The sequence below is a fragment of the Hylobates moloch genome, unplaced genomic scaffold (genome assembly GCF_009828535.3).
Source record: "Hylobates moloch isolate HMO894 unplaced genomic scaffold, HMol_V3 SCAFFOLD_22, whole genome shotgun sequence".
Classification (NCBI taxonomy): Eukaryota; Metazoa; Chordata; class Mammalia; order Primates; family Hylobatidae; genus Hylobates; species Hylobates moloch.
Window position 1 is genome coordinate 40463884 of NW_026652297.1, and position 27435 is coordinate 40491318.

The window sequence follows — 27435 nt, forward strand, 5'->3', positions numbered from 1 at the left end:
TATGTTGAGTGTAAACCTATAGGGAACCAGGGCAGAAGCAAGGAGATCTATCACAATGACCTATTATAACAATAATCTGTTACAATACCTAGGCTCTTAATCTAGCTCTAAGATGATTGTGGCTTGAGCCAGCTATGTAGCAAGAGGAATTGTAAAAATGGGTCATATTCTGGATGTCTTTTGACGTCAGAGTCAAAAGGATTTTCTGATATTTTGGGTGTAGAGTACAAGAGAAAGAAAAATGTTATGGATGATTCCAAAATTTTGACTATGCAACTGGAAGAATGGAGTTGGCCATTACTGGTATGGGGAAAACTTGGCATAGCAAAATTGGAGGGAGAATCAGGAGTTCAGCGTTATAAATGCTAAGTTTGAGATACCTATTAAACATTTAAATGGAGAGGTTCAGTAGACAGTTGACGTTGGCCAGACAGTCTAGAAGTCAGAGAAGTGTGGGCTGGTACCATAAATTTGGGGCTTGTCAGTGTCCAGATGATATTTAAAGCCCTTAAGTTGGATGAGATCACTAGATAATGGCATGAATAGAGAAGAGAAAAGATCTGAGGACGGAACCTGCTGGACATTAATATTTAGATGTAGAGGAGGTCAGAAGTCACTACAGAGAAGAAAGAAAAGCAACAGCCCAAGGAGTAAGAGAAAAACCAAATGAAAGGAAAATGGTGTCCCAGAAGAAGTCTAAAAATTCAGGCCATCTTCATTGCCACACCAGGATTTCTAGAGTTGCCTCTTTGTAGCCAGTGTTGGCCTGCATCAGTTTATCTGATCTGTCTAAAACAAATCCTGATCACATTACATTCCTGTTTAAGCCTCTTCAGTAGTTCAGCATTATTCTTAAAAGGAAGTCTAGAGCAATTAACATGTATATGATCTGGTCCCAGCTTCCTATTTTTTTTTTTTTTTTTTCTTTTGAGACCAAGTCTTGCCCTGTCATCCAGGCTGAAGTGCAGTGGTGTGATCTTGGCTCACTGCAACCTCTGCCTCCCAGATATCAAGCGATTCTCCTGCCTCAGCCTCCCGAGTAGCTGAGATTACAGGTGTCTGCCACCATGCCTGGCTAATTTTTGTATTTTTAGTAAAGACGGGGTTTCACCACGTTGGCCAGGCCCGTCTCGAATTCCTGACCTCAGGTGATCTGCCTGCCTCGACCTCCCAAAGTGCTGGGATTACAGACATGAGCCACCGCGCTGGCCCCAGCTTTCTTTTCTTTATTATCGTTAAGTATTTTCCTTCCTACCCTCTCACCATTGCTGTATTCCTCAGCAAAACAAAGCCCCTCTGTTTGAATGCCTGGTGCCCATGTTGGCCTATAGTTTCCTTTATGTGTTCTGTTACTTCTGACTAAGTCTCTTTCCCTCATCCTAACACTTAACCTGCTTAACTTACTCTTCCTTCAGTTTTCAACTTAGATTTCATGTCTGCAAGGACTTCACCCTCCCACCCTAAGTGTGAGTTAGTTGCTCTTGTAAGTTGCCTCGGTATCAAACTATCCCCTGTTTTTGTTCTATATTTTCATTGCCTTTATTTTGGTCTGGATTCCCTAGCTGATAGACATAGTCCCTGCCATCTGACATACAGTATAGAGTTTTATTCATCATTACACCTGTTGAATTTACCAGAGTCTAGCATGTAGATATTCAATTAATATTTGTTGTGCTGTGGTTTTCATTCTTCCTGCTGACTTCTCACTGGACCTTTTAGTGTTAAAGTAAAAGAAAATCGGCCATGCCTGTAATCCTAGCACTTTGGGAGGCCAAGGTGGGTGGATCACAAGGTCAGGAGTTCGAGACAAGCCTGGTCAATATGGTGAAACCCTGTCTCTACTAAAAATACAAAAATTAGCCAGGTGTGGTGGCAGGTGCCTGCTGTCCCAGCTACTCGGGACGCTGAGGCAGAAGAATCGCTTGAACCCAGGAGGCAGAGGTTACAGTGAGTCAACATCGCGCCACTGTACTCCAGCCTGGACGACAGAGCAAGACTCCATTTCAAAAAGAAAGAAAATCAAGATTTTGCTTCAATATAGTCAATTTTATTCATTCATGTAGAAGACATTTATTGTACATTGTCCCATACAAATAATCTTGGTTCCATGAAACAAGAAATGTATCTGCCCTACAATTTTAATACAAGGCAGAAAGAAGATAAGTGATTTGAGAAAAGTAAGGAAACTTCTTGTAATAATCATCTACTCTGTGCCAGACACTAGGTTAAAGCCCAAAATGCATGCGTCTTGAAATCATTTCCACCAAACAATGGCCTGAGTGCATCCTTAAAGTCTGAAAAGTAGGTATGCTCTTCTCACTGAAGAAAATTCCATTCTGCACCTTTCCCCAAAATGCACTGGGTTCATTCAGAATAAGATCATGTTGATCCGTATTATTTATGATCTTCACCGGGTACAGAATTCCTCAGAGGATGTAGGGGCTGCACTGGCAACTTAGCATGCTCTTTTAGGCTATGGAGACTTGATTAGGATCTTGAACCCACAAAACCGTCTGTGTCTTTGGTCATTCAATTCTCAAAAGATTTCTAAGCTCTCCTAAGCTAACATGAGGCTACTGGCATTGATGCTGATGCTCTAACCACTGTCTCAAACTCTTTTTGTTCCTATTTTGTCCATTTTTCCTCATCTCCTGCTGATTATTTTCAATTACATAAATATAGCACTTTCCAAAAATTGCCTGACTTGCTTCATCCTTCAGAATCATTCCTACTGTGAACCAATTCAACCCATATATATGTGTATTTTTTTTACTATTTTCTATTTTTTATGATCTAATGTCTATTCCAGCATAAGTATATATCTTTTCTTACTACCATTTTCAATGATTTTGCTGACTCTGCCCTTAATGGACATGATGGGATTTTGTTAATTAAATACTTCAGACATAAGCACAGACACAAGTAAGTGATAAACTATTAATAGTATGTTCTTTAGCACCAGAATAACTTGGGTGCTTGTTAAAAATGTGAATTTACAAGCCGAATCTCTCTACCTACCTCTCAGTAACTAAAAATTTGTAGAGTTTATATCTTCCGTTTTCGGAATAAGACAAAGTGAAGTAGTTTTTTCAAGAGCTGGAGTTCAAATTCTGCTCTTTTTGACTCTGTCTTCTGTTTCAATTTTGTCTCCCCATCTGACGGGCAAAAGCATAGTTCTTTTACAGTTCAAAGATGACCCTCCATTACATTCAATTTTCAAAGAAACATCAAATAAATGTTTAGGATAAATATGCCCCACATATTGCATGGGAAATACTTGTGCTAAAGCTACTCTTTTTTTATCTGAAATCTAGAGTTAACTGTGTGTCAAACTTTTATTTGTTCAATCTGGCAAGCTTACTAAAAGGAGCTGTAAACATGTCTGAATGGGCACTATCAAAAGTATTTTATAAAATAGACAACCTTTGTTGCCAACCTTGGAAGGATGGTTAGAATTGAAGCAGATATTGGAGGACAGAGCCTCTCAGTGAGGGTGAAAAGTCGGAGCCAAAACTAAAAGTCTGCAAAAGTACATGGTCTACTTGAAAAAAAATGAATAGTCAGGTTTGACCAAAGAATAGGGTTCATGTAGATGAGAATTGGGTAAACAGCATTGACCTGTAGTGTGAGCAGAGTGTGAAGTGTCTTGAGCAGTGAAAGAAGTCCACCCGGAGTGGATGCAGTCCATCCTGCAGAGTCATGAAAGGTGTCAGGGGACTGTACTAGAACAGGGTTTGGGAAGTCATCCACAGGTAAAATGTTCAAAGTAATCAAAGACTGGGGGTGTGGGTGGAGGGGACGGGTCCATGTGGATATCCACTGGGATGTCTCCTTTTGAAATTGAGATGGGAGAGGCACTAGACACAATCACTCGAATACATGAATGGTTTGAGGAGGGAGTGAATGGAAACAGATTCAGAGATGACTCTTCGATCTTGAGCCACGTCCCTGGTGGTGTCATTACCAGAAAAGAGAATTCAAGAGAAGAAAATATTTGAAGAGGTAAGAATGAGTGATGATGATGAATCTGTAAATCAGATGACAAATGTGAGATGTGAGCACAAGATGCAGGTAGTTTTGCCCAGCGAGCAGGAAGGAAATATGGCATCAGATCTTCAGAGAGAAGATGAGGCAGGAGATGTTAATCTGAGGCTGTTCAGGATCAAGGAAATCGTTGGCACTGCCTGTATGTGAGTGATTATCCAATTAGATGAGAACAGAGAAAGGAAAAAGGGCCAAGAACTGAACTTTAAAGCCTGCCTATTTAGAACTAGGAGAATGAAGGGTAGTTACTAAACAATCAGTAAAGAACAGGTCAAACTTCAAGAGAATCAAATTTAAGGGGCAGTTTTTTTCTAAGAGGAAGTTTGCTATTCTTGTCTATTGCTGCAGAGCAGTGGTAAAGAATAAGACAAAGAATGTTACAGTTGATGCAGTTGCAAACGACCTTCAAAAGAACAGTGGTTTAGGCAAATACAGACTTTACAGGGTATGGAAACAATCCAATGATGTCGCAGTCGGGGGGGTAGTTAAATAAGTGATCATGCAACCTGAGTATGGGCTAGGCAAATGAAAAAGGAATGAAGCCGGCCAGGCGCGTGGCTCATGCGCGTAATCCCAGCACTTTGGGAGGCCGAGGCTGGCAGATCACCTGAGGTCAGGAGTTTGAGACCAGCCTGACTAACATGGAGAAGCTCAGTCTCGACTAAAAATACAAAATTAACCGAGCGTGGTGGTGCATGCCTGTAATTCCAGCTACTCGGGAGGCTGAGGCAGGAGAATCACTTGAACCCAGGAGGTGGAGGTGGCGGTGTGCCAAGATTGTGCTATTGCACTCTACCCTGGGCAACAAGAGCAAAACACTGTCTCAAAAAAAAACAGAATGAGGTAGGCATATTATGTTCTGATAAGTGATTGATAAGATAACGTACATTTTCTTAAAGGAAAGTATAGTAAAGGAAATATAATATAGAGCCTTTAGTGTGGAGAAAGGAAAAGAAAAATAAATGGAGGACATTTACACATTCTTTTTTCTGAAAGGGCACACGAGGTACTATCAATAGTTACTACTTTTGGAGAAGTGGTAGTTGGAAGTCAAGCTTGCTTTTTGCATAGTATATGTACCTTTTTATACTTCCTAGAACATTTTCTAATCTTACATATGTATTCTATTTGTTCCTTTTTATGTTAACAGTACGGTGTTAACTGATTGGGGAGATTATGGAACAAGTATTAAGAAATATTTAATGTTAAAAAATACTTAAAGTTCTTGTAGACAAAGAGCTAAGAAATCAGTAGATGTTAAAAAGGCAGCATGTTTGAGAAGTTTGTGAGAGAGTAAGTTGAGGGAAGGATTTGGGGAGAGGTGATTAGAGAGACTAGACTGTGTTTGTAGGCAGGGGGCAAGGCCCAGCTGTGGAGGAAAAATTCGAAGATGCAAGACCAAAAGAGAATAATGAATGAGGCCAGGTCCTCATGGGGCAGCTCTTCAGGGAACAGAAAAAAAAAAAAAAAGAAAAAAAAGAAAAGAAAATTGGATGAAGGAACAGAGGAATTTTGAGTTGCAGGGGAGTGAACTTACATAGGATGGTCTCCATGTTTTCAACAAGAAAAAGGGCAGGTGAGGAGTAGGGGTCTTGAAGGAAAGGAACAAAGTTCAGAGCAGCTGTTGTGAGGAAAGCACAATTTGGCCATAGAATGTGAATAAGATAATTATTGAGTTGCAAGGAAAGCCCGGGTGAGGTTGCAGAGCATCAGTTTTTTGATGACACCAGTGCTAATAGTTAGTAACGTCCTCCAGCAGGGCAAGTTAATCCAGGTGCTGGTATGGAGAGAGCAGGGAGGAGATGCAAGGAAGAGACACCATGTCATAAGCAGGTTGGGAGTGAAGACGGACATGTGTTCAAAGCCTGACTTTGCCATTTTCCAAGTTACCAACTTACTTGACACTGCGTCATCATCAGTAAAATAAGATATTAATATATAATACCTACCTCATAGATTTTATTTATGAGGATGAGAATGTGATCATCTGTGTAGTTCTCAGAGAAAGAGAAGTCAGCATAAGGTTAATGCTTAGTTACTGAGTTACTGTGGTTCCTGAGAAGTAGTCACACAGTGTGATCAGGAAGACAGAGGTCAACAACTGGATAGTGACCAAAAGCATTGATTCTGGAGCCAGACTGCATGGGATTGAGTCCCAGTTCTGCTACTTAACCAATCATGAGGCTTTGAGAAAGGCAAGTAATTCTCTCACCTCAGTTTACACATCTCAATGAAGATATTTTTAGAAGGTTGTTGGAAGATTAAAATGAGTTAATAAATGTAAGGTCCTAGAACAGTGCCTTCTAAGTGCTTTTTAAGATATAGCTGCTATTGTCATTAATTACAACAGTAAAACAACAACTACAATAGCAAATTGAGATTTTCGAGTTTGGGAAATTGGAAAGGCAGAGATGTTACGAGATTCTAAAAATTGCAAATATAATTGAAATTGCTTAGCATGGTTGGCCATGGCTAACCATTTAAAAGCTATTTTCTGATGCATTAAAGGAAAAAGAAGTTTGCTTCTTCATGACAGCACATATAAACAACTTTAACAATAACTTCTGTTTCATCATATTTCGGCATGCAATTAAATATTTTGGCAGGGCACTTTGTATCAACACCACCTCCTGTGATGAGGGTGCTTCCTGGGGTGTCTGTTACCTGTCCTTCTATGGGATTCCATCTCCATGGCTGGCTGCCTCATTTTCTGTTTGTCTTACTCTTCTCAGGATGTGCTGTATTTATTGTATGGATTCCTTAGTAATTCACTTCTTCTTACATATATACCAATTCAAGTATGTTTGTTTTTCTGAAATGGAAGCAATGGCATTCTGCAATATCCAATGGGAGATAAAACAGAATACCATATGTTTGGAAAGGTACTCGCTGTGCTCCTATGTTAATTCTCAGTCACTTATCCAAATCCTGCAACATAGACTGTAATCTGGTATATAGTTAAGGTCGTAACATGAGCATTGAGTTAAATTTCCATTAGTAAGTGGCTGGCATTAATACATCTTTTAGAGGGGAGTTATGTAAAGAGAAGGAGGAAAACCAACAAAAAGCCCTTCTATAGAGTCCTTTGGGCACACTGGTGACAATAAATGACTGGATATGATTATCATGCATAAAGCCATCAACCCTGTTAATACCCATTCCCTGAACTGTGAAGTTCAAAGGGTCTTTGAAAGGTCATTTAGTCCTTCTCCCCAGCTTTGGCCAAAAAACTAAAATAAAATAACTGGAGAGTACTGTAGAGTTGTGCTTTCTTTTAGAGACTTTCTGAAAGGAGATTTTACAATCTCCCCCAGAAACACAATTCAGGTTTTTAACAACCCTCATTGTAGAAAAGGTCATTGTAATATCTGACCAGAGTCCCAGTTGCTATAATAAAAGGTCCTCTTTTGCAGTTCTTGTTAAAGATGGTGAAGAGTTGGTTACTAGCTTCATCACAAATGAATGGTCACTGAGCACCTACCCAGACGGTAGGCCTCTGCTCTCCTTATAACAACGTTTTATGTATTCAAGATCACCAGGAAGTCACTTTACAGCTCCCTTTTCTTCAGGCCAAATGAACCCATAAACATTTCCTCTCCAGGGTCCTAGTTTCCAGCTCTCGATGAATCTTTTCAGCCTTCTCTGCAGATGCTCTGTGTCCCTTCCAGCCATGAGCACATTCCTCAGTAGTTTCTGACTAATTTGGAATACAACAGATTTTGCAGTCAGTGCTCTGCATTGTTTGTGGGGTTTGCGGGCTTTTTTAAATACCTGTAGATTGTAGACAGTAATTTTTTCTACTACCTGGTGAGTCCTCCCAAGCTTTGCCTGAAGCTTTTGTGACTCTGGGAGAGAGGAAAATAGGGATGAAGAAAACAGGAAAGACATTTGCAACACATTGGTATGTAAAGCTTGGTTTATGAAACAGAATAGGCAAAGTATCCTGTGCCCACAAAGAGACAGATAGTCTGCTCAGTCAGGGCTTTTGTTCAAAATCACTTTGAGCAAACAGACCAGCCACACTGTACTTGAGAGACGGGATAGGTATAAACATATGTGTAAATGTAAATGAAAAGAGAGTCCTGGCAGCAGGGGTTCTCAAATCAACCTAAGACTGTGGTTTCTTTGATTTTTCTCTTCTCACAGTTGGAGGCCAGGCAAGCAATCAATAAATAGCTGTTCATAAAGACTGGCAAGTTTCCCTGGGAAGTTATAGAGATATTGTAGCTTTTGAAGAGTTTAAGGCAGTTAGGGAAAACAAAGCAACTCACTGGCGTTTGGAAAATTGACAATAAAAAGCACAACCCAAAATGAGATCTAGGAAGTACAAGTGATACAAGTTGTTCAGAAGACCACAGGGCGGCAGCGCTGGCTGGATTGGCCCGGACAGGATCACCTTCATGGGAGAGGAGGACCTTGCACTGGGTACCCTGACTGATGGGTAGATGGAGAGGGCTAGGGTCTAGATGCCTAGTGGAGAAGGGGTGGGAGGGTATATATTACACTGACCACTACATACGGCCTTTTGTTAGCAAGTGTCCATCTAGCGGAGATATCAATTACAATTGCACCTGGGATGAATGACAATGCAATCAAGGGCTGAAAGGCTGAGCACAGGAATGGTGGTCATGGGAAAAGTTGCCAGTCCCTGGGAAGTGACTGTGCCTTGCGGTCCTGTTGCTGGAGCAATTCTCCCAGGAATGAGGGGTGGAGGCTTCCAAGGTTCTTTAGGGAGTTGAGTATGTTCTTGTGTGCATGTGATGATTCTTCAGGGGCACCGCTTAAGTGCACATGTGCTTATACACACACACACCACACACACGACTTTCTCCCTTCTCTCATGAAGCCAGGGTAAAAAATCTAGAACTAAACCTTGGGGCCAGTACTGAACACATGAAAGAGAACCACTTCAACTTTTGTAAACACACAGAAATCTTTACAAAGAAAGCCACTGTGTACTCTTGGAAAGAAAGATCAGAAAACAGTGGGATGGAGGTGTGGGTGGGAAGAGGAAAAAGAATGAGGTGAAGTACAACCAGGTAGATCGAAGAGAGAAGGGTAAAAAAGAAAAGAAAGAAGCACAGTGACCCAACTGTTGAAGAATGTGAGCTGTGGGTAAAGTCTGGTTCTATCTCCTGAAGTGTAAAATGTGGCTTTGAGGACTTGGTGTATACCTCTGTGGCTGCACTTGAAATACCCAGATCGCATCACTACCTTGTCCTTACCACCTTTAGACAAGAAATGACTGAGAATATGGGCCACGTGTTAATTTATCCATGCATCCTCATTGCTGCCCCTCAATAAATGTTTGTTGAATTAGTGAAATTATTGTAAGCTGAGTTTTATAATTCCCAGGACAAACTGTTCTGTAAAATAATTCCCATTTTGCTTCTCTCTCTATAGGCATCCCTTTCCTCTGCCGCTTAGCTTGTAGATCAAGCCGTCCCAGTGTCAGGGTGAGCCTTAGGGAGCCAGTGCTCGCCATGCACTGGCTTTCTTTCCCTACCCTGTCCCTGAAGTTCCTCTACTCATTTTTAAAATTCTATAATTTAGTATTTTATTCCTTTGACTTAAGTCAAATGGATTCTACCGATGTTCCTGGGAGAGGAAACACACTGAGCCACATCAAACATTGATACTTTGGTCTGCAGGCATACATAGGGTTATTCCTAAAAAGCAGGATCTATATCTGGAGGGAGAATGAGAATTCTGGTTACCTGGTAGGGAGGGAGTGGAAACATAAAAGACAAAATGGCAATCCAGGGGAACAAAGACAACTTGTTCCTGCTGTTTGGTTTTGTCTTAGGATGTTCACTGCCAGTGAAATCCATTTCCAGCCCAGGCGTCTTGCCCTGGTCATCCTCCTGGCTTCTGGTCCTTTCTATTTTAGTACCTGGAAAACTGAGGATGTGTTTGTCTCTACTTTGTCAACTCAGCAACAAAGGAGCTGCATTCTGCACACTGCCAGGCTGTTTCTCTGTATGTGCTCATTTGCTGAGCAGGTGTGTTCTCCCCAGATACACCTTTTAAGGTGAGAGTGTCATCAGTCAGCAGTGCCCAAGGAACTGGAGGAAAGGGAGAGAAAACACTAGTTGGTTTCAATCCAAAGTTCCCTCACTGCTTCCCACACGCTGGCATGATGCTTCTGCTGTGTTCTGTGTCCTCTGTCTGCTCTGGGAATAATTATTCCCTCCAAGGCACTTAATTGAGTAGAGGGAAGGTGGGAACTTAGGAATGATAGCTGCCCTCCTTCTTACCACACATGAAAGAGGCACACATGGAAACTGAGGTTGACGTTTATCATCTCAGCCATGGTTATGAGTGGTTGGTGAAGTAGGTTACATTCCTGTCTCTCTCACATTTGAATCATCATGAAGCTGGAATGGACGTTTAAATCACACCCTGTTTCTCAGCGGCCACCATGCTGTTGTGGTTATTAAATGTATTTGATAAACCTCTGACCTTTCAGATGTGGGTTTTTTTTTTTTTTTTTGATGGTTGTGTTCTCCCTTGAGAATTATTTTTATGTGTTTATTGCCCTATTACTGAACCAGTTCTGCTTGATTTCCTCGTTCACTCTTTAATTTGGTAGCACCTTATTTTACAGTCCACTAACTTTGTTGAAAATAAATTCACTTTTCTTGTGTGGTTAGTATTACTCATTTGATAACATAAGTACCATATTAGGGTGCAGTGAATGCATAGTAAGTGCTGCACAATTACAAGGTAAATATATGATGGGTTTATTTTATCCTCTAAGCCCAACACAGGGGTGACAGAGTAATTACTTTTGGATCCATTAAGTGTACTTACCACATAATCTGTAGGAAGATTAACTATGTAGTTAGCACTTGCCATCTTCCATTTTCACACACCTTCTAAGATTACACCTCTTTGAGACTTATGTTATCTCAGATAAATCTCGTGTGCTGTATTGCAGGAGCCATCATGGATCTGCTACAGGAATAACCACACCCAACGCACTTCTAGAAAAAAGGGTGAAAAGCAGCTACAGCACATCTTGCGGGGTGGGGAGGCACCCACATTCTAAATTCAAACTAACGCTTTTATTTTTGCTTTGCCCATGCATTCAATAGGATGGAGTAGGAGAGGTATGGGAGAAACAGCATGTGCCGTCCTAGCGACCCGTCCTCTTCCACAGTACATTATTAGAGTCTAGCATTTAATTGGTGTCAGAAAACATCTACTATGGACATAACAGCACCTGGGACCAAGACCTTCATATCCCACAATAAAATTCTCTCATAATGACTGTATGCCCTAAACTGATGTTGTCAGTGTACTTTTAATATGAATGATTTGTACCAAAGCTAAAATTCATATTTGTAAACTCTGGTCTTTCTCTCAACTCATAGACTTTGTGTTATCTCCTTGCCCTAGACTGCTCTCTGCAAATGCACGTGCCCCAGGTTTCACATAAGCAGAGCAGATCACCCATATTTTGTCACTGTGTGTGGGTCTGCCCTCGCTCTGGTAAAAGTAAAGTGTAAAAAGCGTTTTGCAGGTAAACATGACATCCTAAACTAAGGAGGTGTCTGCTTACTAGAAAAAAACATTATTTTCTTTGCCAAATTGATTCTCTTCAAGAGTCTATTACATGCTAAGCTGCCTTAATGCAGTTAAGGTATTTGCCTAGCATCCCTTTGATTTATACAAGGCATTTTAGAAACACGATTATTGTGCGAAAGTGAGTACCACTTGTGTTCACTGTACATCTGTCATTTTCTCTGAGCAGTAGCTCCAAAACTCCAATAGCATTTCCTTTTGTATCCCCGAGTGGTTCTTTGGCTTTGTGCCCATGCTGGTCACTTACGATTTCTCTTGTGTCTTTCAGGCATTGAGAATGCCAGCGACATTGCTTTGTACTCGGGCTTGGGCGCTGCTGTCGTGGCCGTTGCAGTCCTGGTCATTGGTGTCACCCTTTATAGACGGAGCCAGAGTGACTATGGCGTGGACGTCATTGACTCTTCTGCATTGACAGGTGGCTTCCAGACCTTCAACTTCAAAACAGTCCGTCAAGGTCAGCGGCGTAGGTCCCTCCACACCTCGTCCTCAGTGCCACAGACTACGCTCACACTGGACCCCAGCCTTCTCCTGGGCCCCGTGTGAAGGTAGCTCTTGGCACTGGGAGCCGCTACCAAGTTGTCTTCACACATGAACAGACCAGGCTGGGTGAAGTGGTCTGCTTAGGTCCTTGTCTGCCACAAGGACAAGAGGATCTCGGTTTATTATCAGCAACATTTTCAATGAGGCATTTCCATTTTTGATGTGGGGTCAGCCTAATGCGTTATTTTATTTCAAATTCTCCTTCTTTTTAAAAAAGTCCTTTTGAGGATGTATATTTAATTTAGTTAACCAAAGTATTGATTATTCAAGACTGAGGACTAACACCTATATTACAACCTCCCAGGTATATTTATTACCCTATTTATGAAGTGGCGTAATTTTGTTATTTCTATTTTAGAGAATAGATGATGGTTCAGCTAGCCAGGGGAAAAAAATGAAATTCCAGCCTAAACGACTCTCAGCTGTTGCTAAGTCCAAGCAATCTTTAGTTGTGGGAGAAGGAAAATCTATCATGTCAAACTGTAGCAATACTCATTTTCAAAACAGAGTCATTTAATTCTGTTACAGAAACCAAATCTATTCCTTATTGCAAGGTGGGGATGAAACATACACGGCTTTCATTTTAGAAAAAAATGAAACTGTCTCTTTTCAGAGGATGAAGTTTTCTACCTTGACCCGCGTCGTCAATATCGTCACCTTTATTTCTGTTTATTGTGCATCAGTGGTGCCTACAGCGTGGAACCAGAAGTCTCAGTGCAAGGCAGTGATTGAGTAGACAGGCTTCCAAAGTGGAAACACAGGCATGCTGGAAAAAATTGAGAGATGGCCAGAGAGATGAGTACCTTCCCTCTTGCCATTCACTTCTGGGCACCTCAGAGTTAGGCCTCAAAAGAAACACATCCCCTACATTTGGACATATAGTTTAGTATATGTCGTTAATTGGAAATAAATCCAAATATAGAACTGATTTTTTAAGTGGTGTTACTCAAGCTGGAGTGCAGTGGTGCAATCATAGCTCACAGAAGCCTCCCACCCATGGGCTTAAGTGATCCTCCCACCTCAGCAGCTGGGACTACAGGCACATGCCACCACACCAAGCTAAGTTTTTGTTTTATTTTTCTTTTTTATAGAGACAGGGTCTCACTATGTTGCTCAGGTTGGTCTCGAACTCCTGGCCTCAACGATCCTCCCACCTCAGCCTCTGAAAGTGCTGGGATTATAGGAATGAGCTACTGGGTCCGGTCAAGAACTGATTTTTATGCTACCTAAAAAACTAGAAACATATTTTCATCAAATAATAAAATATCAATATCTTAGACCATAATACTTGAAAATAGACGAGCAATATTAGTGTGAGAGACAGTTTTGTGCATAAGTCCGTAGGCTTTGAAGTTAGATTTTAGTCTAAAACTGCTATTAGTCCGTTATCCTCTTGAGTCTCAAGTTTTACAGCTATAAAATGGGGTAACATTCACCTCAAAGTGTTCTTGAGGATGAAATCACCTGGAATAACATGGGTAAGCCCTTGGCATAGGGAAAGCACTCACAAATGCAGCGAATAGAGTTCTAGAAGCTGGTTGCTTCCTCTTACCCTAGTATAGGATGCCAGCGTGTTCCGTGGAGCACCAGGCAGCAGGTGAGAGGGGTGGATCCCTGGCCTACACCTGTCTGGGGAGTGCTGACTTGCCTACACTTAAACACAACTTACGTGTATTGTGAATCTCTAAGACAATATTAGTCTTACCAAACTTATCTGACCATTTTGTTTTATTTTTATTTTTAGCCAAGAATATCATGGAACTAATGATACAAGAAAAATCCTTTGGTAAATGCCACTCTCCCTGCATTTATTATGGTGATCTGCCTCATGCCGATATCATGTGGTTTTCACCTCCACTGTCTTAGAGAGATCCGTTTTTGAGCAATACATCCAGTGCCCCGGCAAGGTGAACACTGACTGAGCCTTTTAAATAGAATGCCATACACAGAACAGACCAGGGACTTGAAGGATTTCCAAAGAGAAGATGGGGGTGACCAGTGGTGGGTGACTGTCGCTGGTCAGACTTCAGTCAAGCTGGCAGCCAATTTTCTCTGACCGTGGGTGCTATCATATGTACATATGTCCAGAATCAGGCATTTCCCGTTCAAGTGCTATCTCACTCTAGGAAATATTTTTGCTTCCTTGTGTCACTTAGGCTAGGCAGATCTTCTAAGCGTAGCCAAAAATTAAACTTCAGAGGCTAGGGCTTGAGATAAAAGAGCCAGGTGACTGAGGCATATGGCTTTTGAGGTCTCCACGGAACCTCCTGTTCTAAACTCTTTTCTAATCTAAGATGGGTTTTGGTCCCGTTTCTTTCCTGGGAAGACCATAAACAGGAGCAAAGTGGTCACCTGAAGAACTCAGTGCAGACCTGCTGGAAAGCACAGCTCCCTGATGGTACCTGGGTCTTGATACAACACACTCATGCATGGAAAAAAATAATCATCATCAAGGATCCTTTAGCTCTATAGCATTATTTATTTCGTCCAATTTGTATATTTTCCTCTGTGATTCTGGGTTCTTAGAGCATCACAACAAGAGATGGGAAAAGTCAGGGTGATAGACTTCCTACTGGCGTTGCTGCAAATTATGGAAATGGAAAAACAATAGAGGCTAATACAATATGGCCAAGAATTGCAACATTTTCAAAAAGATCATACTTTAAACATTTTTGTCAGGCCCCAAAGGAAAATTGTTTAATATGGTTTGGGTTTCAATTTGAGATGTCATATTGACAGACTGATATGGGTGTGAAGCTTGGGACTGAGGGTTATTTTGTTATTTACTAATAAATGAGATTACTTCATCACAAGAAAGTATCACAGCATTTCTTTTTAATATTTGGCTTGGAAAAAATTGGCAAGCCCCAGCAGATGACAAAGCCCAATTTTCTCATGTTTTTGCAAAGATATTATATATACTTTTTCCCTTTGAGACAGAAAGGAAACCATTCTAAGCTGCTCCCTATGTAGAATCTAGGCTTCTCACTGTCTCTGGGTGGTGCATTCTTTCCCTCGCAGAGTGACATATGAGTTATTAGAGCAAATTGGCTACTCAGATGTGGTGCGATTCATGAGGTGCCCTGACCCTTTTGCTCTGAGGACGTATCATTTCCTCCCCAGCTCCAGAATCTGCACAGAATTCCGTATGAAATAAACTGGAACCGATGTAGCTTCTGTTATAAACAGCACTACCTAGTCACCACGCTGTGTCATCTCTTGCCATTTAAAATGAACAGATGTTATTTTTGCTCAAAACTCGACTGCAAAACATCTCTCCCACCCCCCCTTTTTTTTTGTTATTTTAGCTTCTCTTTGCCAGTTGAAATAATCACATAAACAATAATACCTGAGTTCGTTGCCAGAGAGAGTGCCAGAAATACTTGTTTTGAAAAGATAGCATGGAAAGATCTCTGGAAAGTGAAAGATTTGGGTCAGTGGCATTTAGAGAATGGACTGTGGAAGCCAGGGCTCTTGATTCAAAAGTTCTAGTCACTAGCACCCAACCTGGCAGGGTGGTCCTGAAGAGCTAGCTTGGATTGGAACTGCTGGCACCTATGCAGGCTCTTGCGCAGTTTGTGGAGGCAGAAGTACAGGGGTAACTGAGATGCCTTTTAGTTTCTGAGTGACAGATTAATTTTCTTTTACCAGGTAACTCCCTGCTCCTGAATTCCGCCATGCAGCCAGATCTGACAGTGAGCCGGACATACAGCGGACCCATCTGTCTGCAGGACCCTCTGGACAAGGAGCTCATGACAGAGTCCTCACTCTTTAACCCTTTGTCGGACATCAAAGTCAAAGTCCAGAGCTCATTCATGGTTTCCCTGGGAGTGTCTGAGAGAGCTGAGTACCACGGCAAGAATCATTCCAGGACTTTTCCCCATGGAAACAACCACAGCTTTAGTACAATGCATCCCAGAAACAAAACACCCTACATCCAAAATCTGTCATCACTCCCCACAAGGACAGAACTGAGGACAACTGGTGTCTTTGGCCATTTAGGGGGGCGCTTAGTAATGCCAAATACAGGTGGGTGGTAAGTGTGTGTTTGTGTATTTTCCATCGTTTAAATGTTTCATTTTTTCAGTTACTTCCCATCAGATTCATTTTATGATGTTTACCATCCCCTCATCAGACCTGCAAACGCTGCGGCTCCACTAGTCCACTTGATTTACACAGCAAACCAGAACCAGTGCTGAGATTAGATTTTGCAGTCTTCATCTCAGCATGGATTGAATGCTCCCTTTGATTCCCTGTTAGAGCTGATAACTATATTTGCCTGAAAGGTTTGGGTAGTCCCCAGGCTTTAAGCCCCTTTGGAGTATATTTCCTAGGCATGATAAGAAAGCACTGAAAAAAATTCTCTGGCATGACAGACCAGGGCCCCATGTTTATACCGAAGCATGGTTTATGTACTAGTTTGATAATTTAGTGAAACAACATCTCATCAGTAACTGACCTAATGAACACTCCATAGCCCTTGCTATAGTGCTACTTTCTGATGAGCAATGATGAGGGGTCGTTGTGGAGTTGCTCTTTTGAATTCAAATTTCAGTTCCAGGGCTATGTCAGTATAATGAATTCTCACATTTTTTTTTTTCCTCCTTTTAGCTGGAAGAGAGATTTTCATGATGTTTTGACATGATACTTAAAGTATCCAGCCCAGATCACTTTTAAAATGATATCCTTTCTATGGATTAGTTTTCAGAGTTGCTGCCTAAGACCTAAGCGGATAGTAGACAAGGTCAATTTCTGCTCAGATTTCTAAGCAATGAGAATTAGGTAGTCCACTGAAGCAGGTAGTGATCTGTTGGCTGCTAAGAGGGAAGAGTATCTGTTGGATCTGTAAGTGTTTATCAAACAACAGGTCAGCATTGAGTCAGGGACATTATAGTCTAGACAGATGTCTCTCTAGGGTGGTGCTAACCAACCTCTCAAATCAAGCATTTCATCCCATAAATAAAATCTGTAATACGACTAGTCTGATTCTACCATTCTAGCTAACTGACTCCTCTAGTAGCTTAGAGACTGGAGACTGAAATTTATTTCTAGTTGATGAATGTTGTCTTGTTCTCCCCTAGAGCAATTACTTCCTTAAAATCTTCATTTCAAAACATATTTTACTTCATCAAAATAGCCCTCAATGGCAGCCGTAATTGAAAGGTTTTGTTTTTTAAATTTCTAATTCTCTAAATCTTCATTGGTCAGTGTTTTAGGACATTGTAAGGATCTTGGTTCAAATGTGTATGCGTGTCAATGTGTGAATGCCTATGCATGATTTAATTCTTCCAGTTGATAACTGGAAGATAATGAGTCAATCAGCCATGTTTACCAATTAACTTTTCTGTAAGAATTCATAAACTAAACACGTGAGTCCTGAGGAAAGCAAAAGAATACAACCCTTGCCCTAAAGAACAGGACGTGTTAGAATTATATAAAATTTGGCTGGGTGTGGTGGCACACACCTGTAGTCCCAGCTACTCAGGAGGCTGAGGTGGGGAAATTGCTCGAGTCTAGGAATTCGAGACCAGCGAGGGCAACATAGCAAGTTGCTGTCTCTAAAAAAAAAAAAAAAAAAAAAATGCCATAAAAACAAAAATACAGAATCATATAAAGCTGTGCATTAAGTTGTGCAATTATCTTTTTCTTGCTCATGCTTGGCACTTAGAAGGCTCTCAGTTATTAGTTGATAAACTGCCCATTGCTCCTTCTCTCTCTTTGCATCCTCCTTTCTTACTGTATGTATGTGTGTGTGTGCATCTGTTTACACATATGTAGAGGGAGAGCCATGACTGACCCTTTCATTGGCTGTGTTTGTCGTTCATCAAAGAAAGCAAGATGAAATCATGATGAACCAGAGATTTATCTTCACCTCTGACTTGAGCAGCACTCACGTTGAAAACTAAAAGTTCTGACAACATTGTCAGTGATTCCCAAACAGTTTCTCCTTGAAATGGGGCATTTTCAAAGCTCCTGACAAGGAGTGTTGGACAAGATTGAAGCTGTTCACTGGGAATGAGTTTGATGTAAAATAACTGTGGAGAAGTAAAACATATGCTCTGTTATTTGCAGGAAATAAATGCAAAATATGCCCTAGGGAGCTAAAGTATAAAGAAAGCAAGGCACTGAAATTAGATTGCTCTAACACCATCCATCCTAAATTGTTGTATGGTGCCTGGCAATGATTTCTCCACAAGGTTAGGGTGGTCTCCACACTCTAGAAATCATTTATTATTCCAAATATAAAACAGGAAGCTCAGACTGGTGCTTCTGTGGTCATATCAAATAAAAGGCTGTCACAGTAGCAGGTGGAGTATGGGGGTATTATATTCTTCTTTAATCAGAGGTAACTGGCGAACAACATATTGAAATGAATTCTACTTTAGGGGATCACAGGCATAAAGCTGTCCCACAGTATCTCATTCTTCACTATCTGTAACTTGCCACTCCCCACGTGCCTTTGTGTATGACTATTTCAGACTCTACGTAGTATTTGCATGTTTGGGCAGGAGGAGCAGGGGAAGTATATTTGAAGGATAACACCATTTCTGATTGAAGAGAGAAAAATCATTTAAAGCTCCAGTGATCCCATAGATTCAGGTTGAATTCAGGAGTATTCTGAATAATGCTTCAATCTAAACACAGAGAATTAAGCCAACTTGAAAGGAATAAGGTGTGATCTGCGCACACAGCCCTTTCTCAATTGTCCTCACACATCTTTCTTCTGTTTTGCTATGAGAGTTGGCCATCAGGCTATGATGATCTACAGAAGCTAACATGTCTCGGAGCCTGGCTTTTTTACTAAGAATTTTGAATCCTATTTCGTTTATATCTTCATGATGTGTTTATTGGCTTCCTGCTCCATGAGTGGCATTGTGATAAGTGTAATTAATATTATTATTATTGCTTGTTGATAGTTTCCTGTACTTCTAAGTCTGAAGAATACAGACTGCATGTCTCTGTCATCATAATGACCTAGACAGCCTGAAAGAGTGGCAGCAGAGAGGAAGTTTTAGGTCAAACTAAGAGAAGACAGAATGTCGAGGGCATGTATTTAGGTTGACTTCCAAGCACGCTGGATGTCCTGTGTATTGCAACTTGTGTTTAGCAGCAGGGAGGGTTATAATGGAGGCCCCTTCATTTGGCAACTACATTTAAGGAAGAATAGACAAGGGAGGGAAGAGTCGGACTGGAGGTCTCTAAGTGTGGCAATTATAGTTCTGCTATTGCCATTAAGGTTCAGAATATAAATGGACCTCCATAAGGCAAAGCTGTAATCCAGATTTAAACGTGCCTTATTCTTAGTGCTGGTGAAAGATACTGATAACTAGCATATTACTGAATGCTTATAAATGCTTATAAATGTGAATCGTAAATGACTTGTTTTGCAATAAGGTTTACATTTTTTGGTTTTGTAGCTGCTAACAGGCACATAGAAGGAGATCAGGAAAGCCTGCCATCTCTAGATTTAAATTATCATCAGCAACGTGAAAGTTTTCTGAGCGATTACATTAGCTCTAATGAAAGGAAAAGGAGTTGAGAGCTGCCTTACTCAAAGAATAGGAGGTTGCCTTGAGATTTTATTTTGTAAGGATCTTACTGTTTCTCTATTTCATTTCTTTTTATAAACAAGAAGCTACATTAAAGAGAATCCCTGCCCTCCTTAGACTCTTCTTTCTTGGCCAAGGTGCAGTATTTTCTTCACAGCGTTTAAGAGGAAAGAGAGGACGTTTAACATGCAGTGAGATGTGGCTTCCTGTGCCTTCCCTTCCTGCATTGTATGATTTTATGGAAGGCTGCTAGTTTTTCCAATCTGACATTGACATGACTCTGGTTAAGTAACCTTTCACCTTAACCCTTTCTAGGTTCTGTTTGCTAGACAGGGTCATACTGATTGTGCAATAATCTATAAGGCTCCTAAGCACATCAGATGCTTTCACTTTCTTGACAAAATGCAACACCCCATTGAGTACCACCTTCAACTTGCTTCCAGATGCACTATTGGTAAGACAGCTTCATCCCGGGTTCTAGCACAGTATTAGATCACTCACTCACCCATCATTTCACGTAGGTTTTCAGGAAATAAACAGATAGTGACGAGATAGAGAAATACATTTTTTTAAATTTTGGAGCAGATTAAGTGATGTATGGATAAACTCTTACATTCTCAGATATGTTTAATACTGACTGGTCTTAGAACACTCAATCTTTTAAAAGAATTAATGCTGGGATGACTTAAAAAAAAAAAAAAAAAACGAATTTGAGTACTCAGTTGAATAATATGCCCTTCCTTATGTCACTGTTATAAAACAATGTTTTTCCTGTTATAATCTTGAACCTTAAACTTTCCAAGGATTGAGATTTCATAAATTGCCATGAGAAAGTAGCTTGTTCTCCAGGTTTCTGTAAGGTGCTCAAGTGACGAACTTCATAATAATTGGAAAAATCTATGAATAACCTGTTGGCTTTTTCTGTTTTAGGGGTGAGCTTACTCATACCACATGGTGCCATCCCAGAGGAGAATTCTTGGGAGATTTATATGTCCATCAACCAAGGTGAACCCAGGTGAGAGACAGAGAACGGCATATTAAAGACAGTGGCTCATGCCTGTAATCCCAGTACTTTGGGAGGCTGAGGCAGGCAGATCACTTGAGGTCAGGAGTTCGAGACCAGCCCGGCCAACATGGCAAAAGCCTGTCTCTACTAAAAATAAAAAAAATTATCTAGGCATGGTGGTTCATGCCTGTTATCCCAGCTACTCGGGAGGCTGAGGCTGGAGAATTGCTTGAACCTGGAAGGCAGAGGATGCAGTGAGCCAAGATCGTGCCACTGCACTTCAGCCTGGGTGACAGTGAGACTGTCTCAAAAAAAAAAAAACACACATTTTAAATATGGAATGGAACTTCTGTAGAAAATCTGAAACTAAGAGAATGAGACTTAGAGGTGTATAGATGAGATCATGAACTCCTTGATTCTAGAAAGGAAAAAAACAATTGCAAAACTATTGGCTGAAATGAACCCATACATGACTCCACAGTTTTATGCTCACCAGTCTCTACACAAGAAACATCAAATGGAAAACAGTGAATTGTTAGGTCAGAAGCAGTGCCACTCCATAAACACTGACTGTCTCAGAGTCTTCCTCCCCAAAGAAAATATCCCTGGAGGCACTCACTGGTGCTAAGCCTTAGGCAAATACATACAATGATTGATTCGTGATCCTTTTAAGGTAGGCAGAAGACCTACTCTACGCTGCCTGAGAGACAATTTCTTAGGCAATTTTCGGCAATGTGAAAATATGACCTGAAACTTAAACTGCTTTCAGGCCTGACAAATTTCAGCAGCATTAAATTCAATTACAGGAACAAATACAAATCTTGTCACATTCCCTTTTAATGAAAGTAGTTGGTTATTTTCTTAGTGCAAGTATAATATTTTTGGAAATGTTGTCTTCCTCCACACAAGATAAACCTGACTCCTCTTCAGAAAGCAATTTCTCTCATAAACTGGATATATACCTCTAGCATTTTTAGTCATAACATCTTGGTTATTTTAGAATAGATTCTTTTTGTTGTTGTTAGCAAAGAACACATGAAAGAAAAACACTGGGAGGAAAAACAGCCAGAGAAACAGATGGTTTAAACAGATTTTGATAGCTATTTCTATAAAAGGATTTGTTGGTACTCAATGGTTTTAACTTTCTGCTGTACAGGGCTCAAGAGGCATGGAAGAAAAGGTTCTGCCATTTGGTGTGAGGCTGGCTTTTAGGGGATTTGTGTGCAGGCTGTACTATGTTGGGATCTCATGTTATTTCCCCACTTGTCTAAAGCTAGATTCTTTACTTGTATATCTGAAAAAGTGTTGGTGTCTAAATATCTCCACTTGGCAATTGGGGAGGAAAAAGCAGCTCAGAAAGTTTGAAGAGTTTACTCAAAATCTTAGGTTAGTCACTTAAGCAAACCTAAAAATGGAGTTCCCTGGATGGAAGTCACCCCTTTTTTACCCATTGGGTTGATTTACTTAAGAAACCATACCTGTTTGAATTTGTGGTTATGGCCCATTACACATGTGCTTTAAAACATATCATGCTGCAAAAATCAAGTATGAGGTATAATCCAGTCCACTTTCCCTGAATCACAGCTTCCTACACACTCCTAGCTCTGCATCCCCCTCCCTTGGTTGTAATTGATCCAGTAAGCCTGTGTTGAGCTCATCCCTCTCAAATCCATCTCCAGCGTCTTCCACCTCATTACATGAGAACCAACTTAGGGCAATTTCGCATTTTCCCAGGCACCTCATTTACAACTTACCTGCAATTGTAAAGTAAGAGAGAGGAATACCTAGAACTTGCAAGAGCCCAAAGACCTCAAAAAACAGGTTGGCCTCCTGTGGTCACCCCTTGAATGCTTTGTAAGCTCCATGGTAACCAATTCGGTTTATCCTTCTGTGTCTACTGCTGTCTAGGAAGGTGGACAGAAACAGAAGAGCCTTATCTAACACTTTAGTAGAGAGAAAAACTCATACCTCACAGATCTAAACTGTGAAAAAAACAAAATTACCGGAAGCCGCACATTCCTTTTCAGGTAGCTGAAACCTTCCCAGATGTTCTAAGGAAATGACCTGTCACTGGGCTAAAGGCCATTTACCTTCCTTGACAAAGCCTCATTCCCTTTTGATAGCTCACAACTACTTAGAAAAACACTGAAAATACCAAATACCTTTCTACTACTTCATTTTAAGCTGGGGTGAATTATTTCATCTCTGCAAGGAGGCTGCTTGGGTCTGGTTCTTCAGCTTTTAATCTTCTGATTAATCAGAAAAAGGCCAGTGTGTCATCTTTTCTTTGTAATATCACTTGAAAACCCATTTTCATTTTGGGCTGTGCGTCTGCCATCCTGAACTTATGCTGAGAAGAAGGCCCGTTTTCCTCAAAGTTCGTGGAGCTGGAATGCACTGTTCAGTTCCTGTCATCATTACCTCTAGAGCCACCACAGTTCCCTCTCTCTTAGTTCATCATGAGAACTGGATTTATGGACTCTCCATCACCTCCATACACACAGAGCATAGTAGGATCTTCCAAACCACATCTTTATGCTCTCTTGAAATTAAAGTCTGCTCCATTTTTCCTATTGACTATACATTTCTGTTGCCCATGTCTGAGTTGCAGCCCCAATATATCAGGGTAGTGATGTAATGGAAGTGGAACTGGTATGTTAAATCAGGGCCTTTAATCCAGTCTAAGGATTGGGTTAAAGAGGGGCACAGGGGTGAGGATGGCTTCCTGGAGATGTCATTGAACTGAGTCTTAAAAGATGAATAGGAATTAGCCAGACAAAGAAAGGAGTAAGGTCTATAACTCAATGATTTCCATCCTCCACAATGCATTTTCCTGTAGTTTTCTGTAGAGGTTTGAGGGGTAGAGGGGTCTAAACCCAGTGATTTTTTTTCCTCCTTTAAAGTCACCCTGATGCCAGAACATTGCATTCAACAGTGTCCTTCCAACTATAGCCCAGGCCTTGCCACAGGCAAAGAGTTGGTTTAATGCATTATCCCATTTATAACATAGGGGATATTTAGTGACATTGTAGGAACAGGTACTGGAGTGGCCTGACACAAAGGCCATGGCATGAAATTGGAGCTGTCAGAATTAGCCTGCTGGTGAGAAGCCCTGGTGCTCCTCCTGGATCAAGGGTATGTAAGCCATCCGTGCTAGATGTGGCCCCCTCACCTCCACAGGGCTTTACTCCCTCTGCAGGGGAGGAAACCAGCAGTAATCACTCTCAAAAAAAAAAAAAAAAAAAAAAAAAGCCCGTCTCATTTCTCAAACTTTAATTTGAAAGACTTGGGGTATTTCTTTTTCTTTCTTTCTTGAGACAGAGTTTTGCTCTTGTTGCCCAGGCTGGAGTGCAATGGCGTGATCTTGGCTCACTGCAACCTCTGCCTTCTGGGTTCAAGCGATTCTCCTGCCTCAGCCTACCTAGTAGCTGGGATTACAGGCATGTGCCACCATGCCTGGCTAATTTTGTATTTTTAGTAGAGATGGGGTTTCTCCATGTTGGTCAGGCTGGTCTTGAACTCCTGACCTCAGGTCATCCGCCCACCTCGGCCTCCCCAAGTGCTGGGATTATAGGTGTGAGCCAGCATGCCCAGCTGGGGTATTTCTTTTTTTACATTTTATTGGGAATGTTTTTGAGGGAGGAGAAATTTTATTCTACGCACTTTAGATCTTTTTTTTTTTTTTTTTTTGAGACAGAGTCTCACTCTGTTGCTCAGGTTGGAGTGCAAGGGCACCATCTCGGCCCACTGCAACCTGTGCCTCCCAGGTTCAAGTGATTCTCTCTGCCTCAGCCTCCCGAGTAGCTGGGATTACAGGTGCCCGCCATCACACCTAGCTAATTTTTGTATTTTTAGTAGAGACAGGGCATATTGGCCAGGCTGGTCTCAAACTCCTGACCTCGGGTGATCCACCGACCTCGGGTGATCCACCCGCCTCGGCCTCCCAAAGTGCTGGGATTACAGGCACAAACCACCACGTGCCCAGCCTTTAGATCATTTTAATAAAATTAAGGCATTCAAACAGGATTAAAAAATCAACAATCTCATTTCAGAGGTTCTTTTCACTGACATTACAATAGGAGAATGATACAGATGTAGCAGGAAGTTCCCACTACTCCTCTCCTCTCCTCTCCCAGATCTCCTTTTGCACCCTGCCCCTGAACCCATGGTTGGAGAGGAGAGAACTGGACCAGAAAATTATTATATGGGGCTTTCTTCTGAAAAGCAATAAAATGGAACCAAAGGCAAACATTCATTTCTTTTTCCAATTACACTGTCATGTGGATACTCCTGACCAAATGCTTAGACTAAAATTGGAAATGTTGTAAGTCATCTTATTGAAGAATTTACAAAAGAACACATATTTTTAAATTTGGGCTCAGCCCAGATGGGACATTTCAACCACTTCTGTTAGATGGTATGGTCTGCCAAGCCGAGCGCGGTGGCTCAAGCCTGTAATCCCAGCACTTTGGGAGGCCGAGGCGGGAGGATCCCGAGGTCAGGAGATTGAGACCATCCTGGCTAACACGGTGAAACAAAAATTACCGGGGCTTGGGGGCCCGTAGTCCTACTATCGGAGGCTGAGGCAGAGAAGGCTGGAACCGGAGGTGGAGGTTGGGTAAAAAAAAAAGATGGTATGGTCTGCCCACTAAGTACATTTTGGGGTAAGGATTGAGAAGGTAGAGATGGTGGTAATAGAAAACATTATCTTTTTTAGGGTGCTTAGAAGGTACCATGGCTTTAATAGCAAGGCATGAAATAAGAGCAAATACAAGGCTAGAAAGGCAAAAAGAATCTAGCTCTGGAAAATAGAGAAGAAAGGATAGAATTTCATTCCCAGTAATGGGCTCACAAACACTGCAGTATAAGCCATTACTGTGGAGATTACTGTGGTTTTTCTTCCCCAGCAGCAAAAACCATACACACAAAAACAAAATCATACACACACCTCCTCATATATCATGCGGACCTAAGCACTCAGAAATGTCCTTGGACTATTTGAGAGGATCTCATCTCCAAAAGAGTAAAAAGAAAGCAGGTATATATCTTTTATCAATGAGATTAAAAGATGGGCCAGCTGGTCATTCTCTTAATAAGAATGGAGTTTTTATGATATGAATCTGTTTGTAGTGAACTATTCTTTATGTTATAGTAGACATTTGTGGCTATTCTAAACTGCTCATATCAGTAAAATATGAAACTGTATATGCTTTTCCTGGCACTTTTGAGGGCCTTGATTTTTCAGAAGGTAACACACTCCCTCCTGCTGCCAAGCCCAGGAGTTTGAGACCAGCCTGGGCAACAGTTGAGACCTTGTCTGTATAGAAAATAAAAATAAAATGAAACAAAATTAGTAGGGCATGATGGTAAATGCCTGTAGTCACAGCTACTTAGGAGGCTGGGGTGGGAGGATGGCTTGAGCATGGGAGGTCAAGGCTGCTGTGAGCCAAGATTGCACCACTTCACTCCAGCCTGGGCTAAAGAGCAAGACCCTGTCTCAAACAACAATAAAAGAAAAAGGAGTCTTAAAAACCAAATTACAGTATTTTAATAACTAGATGTTACTGAACAGTTATATAAGAAAAATGGAATGTCTTCAAGGGACCCTGCTACTGTGGATGGTTTCAACAAGCATAATTGTTAACAATTACTAGAAAAACCAAAACCGTAGTTGATATATTTCATACCATAATAGGTTAAGCCCCCCCATAAGGAAATCCAGTTCTTTAAATGAATGATCACATTGCAGTGTGGTATATACGGTGACCAGAGCGAAAGGATGAACCCCGTTTAAAGGCTCAGGGAAAGTTTCAGAGAAATAACAGTTGTCTTATGAACTAAAAGAGTAAAAGGGGTTTCTCTCCGAGGGAGTGGTGTGTTCAAAGGCACAGAGGTATAAATAGCATCACATATTTTGGAAGCTAAGCAAAGCAGAGTGAAATATGAAAGGAAGAGTGAGTGACAGGGAATGAGGCTGAAGAAATAAGGACTAGATCGTGTAGCAATGTTTGCCACCCAGAGAATATCCAATTTATCTGGTGGGTAGGGGTGAATGAGGCTTAAGTTTTGGGATACCTAGTCATGCTTATATTTTAGACAGATTCCGTTTCATCTCCACCAATATTGCCCAAGTTCAAATCTTCGCTAGATAAGCACCCTCCTTGAGAGCACAGTGAAACTATGTTTTATTTTCCTTGGCACAATTATTAATAGTGTTTCTTTTCCTCCTCAAAAGCATCTCAATTTGGGCAATAATTTATAGTCACTCTACTTTTGAGTGCCCTTGTCTCTAGTTTTTAATGTTTCTAAATCCATTCTCTAATCCCCACATTGCTGTCAGCGGGGAGTTTTGAGATAGACTTGGGGAGAAACTTGGCAAGATCTGCTGTGTGTGTGTGTGTGTGTGTGTGTGTGTGTGTGTGTGTGTGTGTGTGTGTGTGTGTGTGTGTTTTAATGTGTGATGAAGGAATTGAAGATAATTCCCAGAATTCTGGCTCAGAAACTGATGATTAATTAGGAGAGAGAGATTTGCTGACTGAAGGTCACTTGAGAGTTTGTGCTAATAGTTGCTCTGGGAGCAACTTTGGATTTCTTTCCAGGGAATAAACATAGCTCTTTGACTTACAAGAAAAAGGGTAGGAAAAAAAAATGACTGAAGAATTAGTAAAGAAGGAAAAAAGAATATTTATAACCAGAACAAAAAATGAC

General features: G+C 41.1%; 1 protein-coding gene across 8 annotated transcripts in view; it reads left to right on the forward strand.

Moving 5' to 3' along the window:
- UNC5D (unc-5 netrin receptor D) overlaps nt 1–27435 on the forward strand; it is a 561176-nt gene that overhangs the window by 474006 nt on the left and 59735 nt on the right. For 6 of the 8 annotated variants that reach the window (XM_032144088.2, XM_032144094.2, XM_032144089.2 and 3 more), the window contains 3 exons: nt 11900–12085; nt 15823–16200; nt 20652–20736. In XM_032144088.2, coding sequence (XP_031999979.1) covers nt 11900–12085; nt 15823–16200; nt 20652–20736 — 649 coding nt within the window. The remainder of the gene's footprint in view (nt 1–11899; nt 12086–15822; nt 16201–20651; nt 20737–27435) is intronic. The other 2 variants (XM_032144090.2, XM_032144095.2) reach the window with 1 other exon arrangement.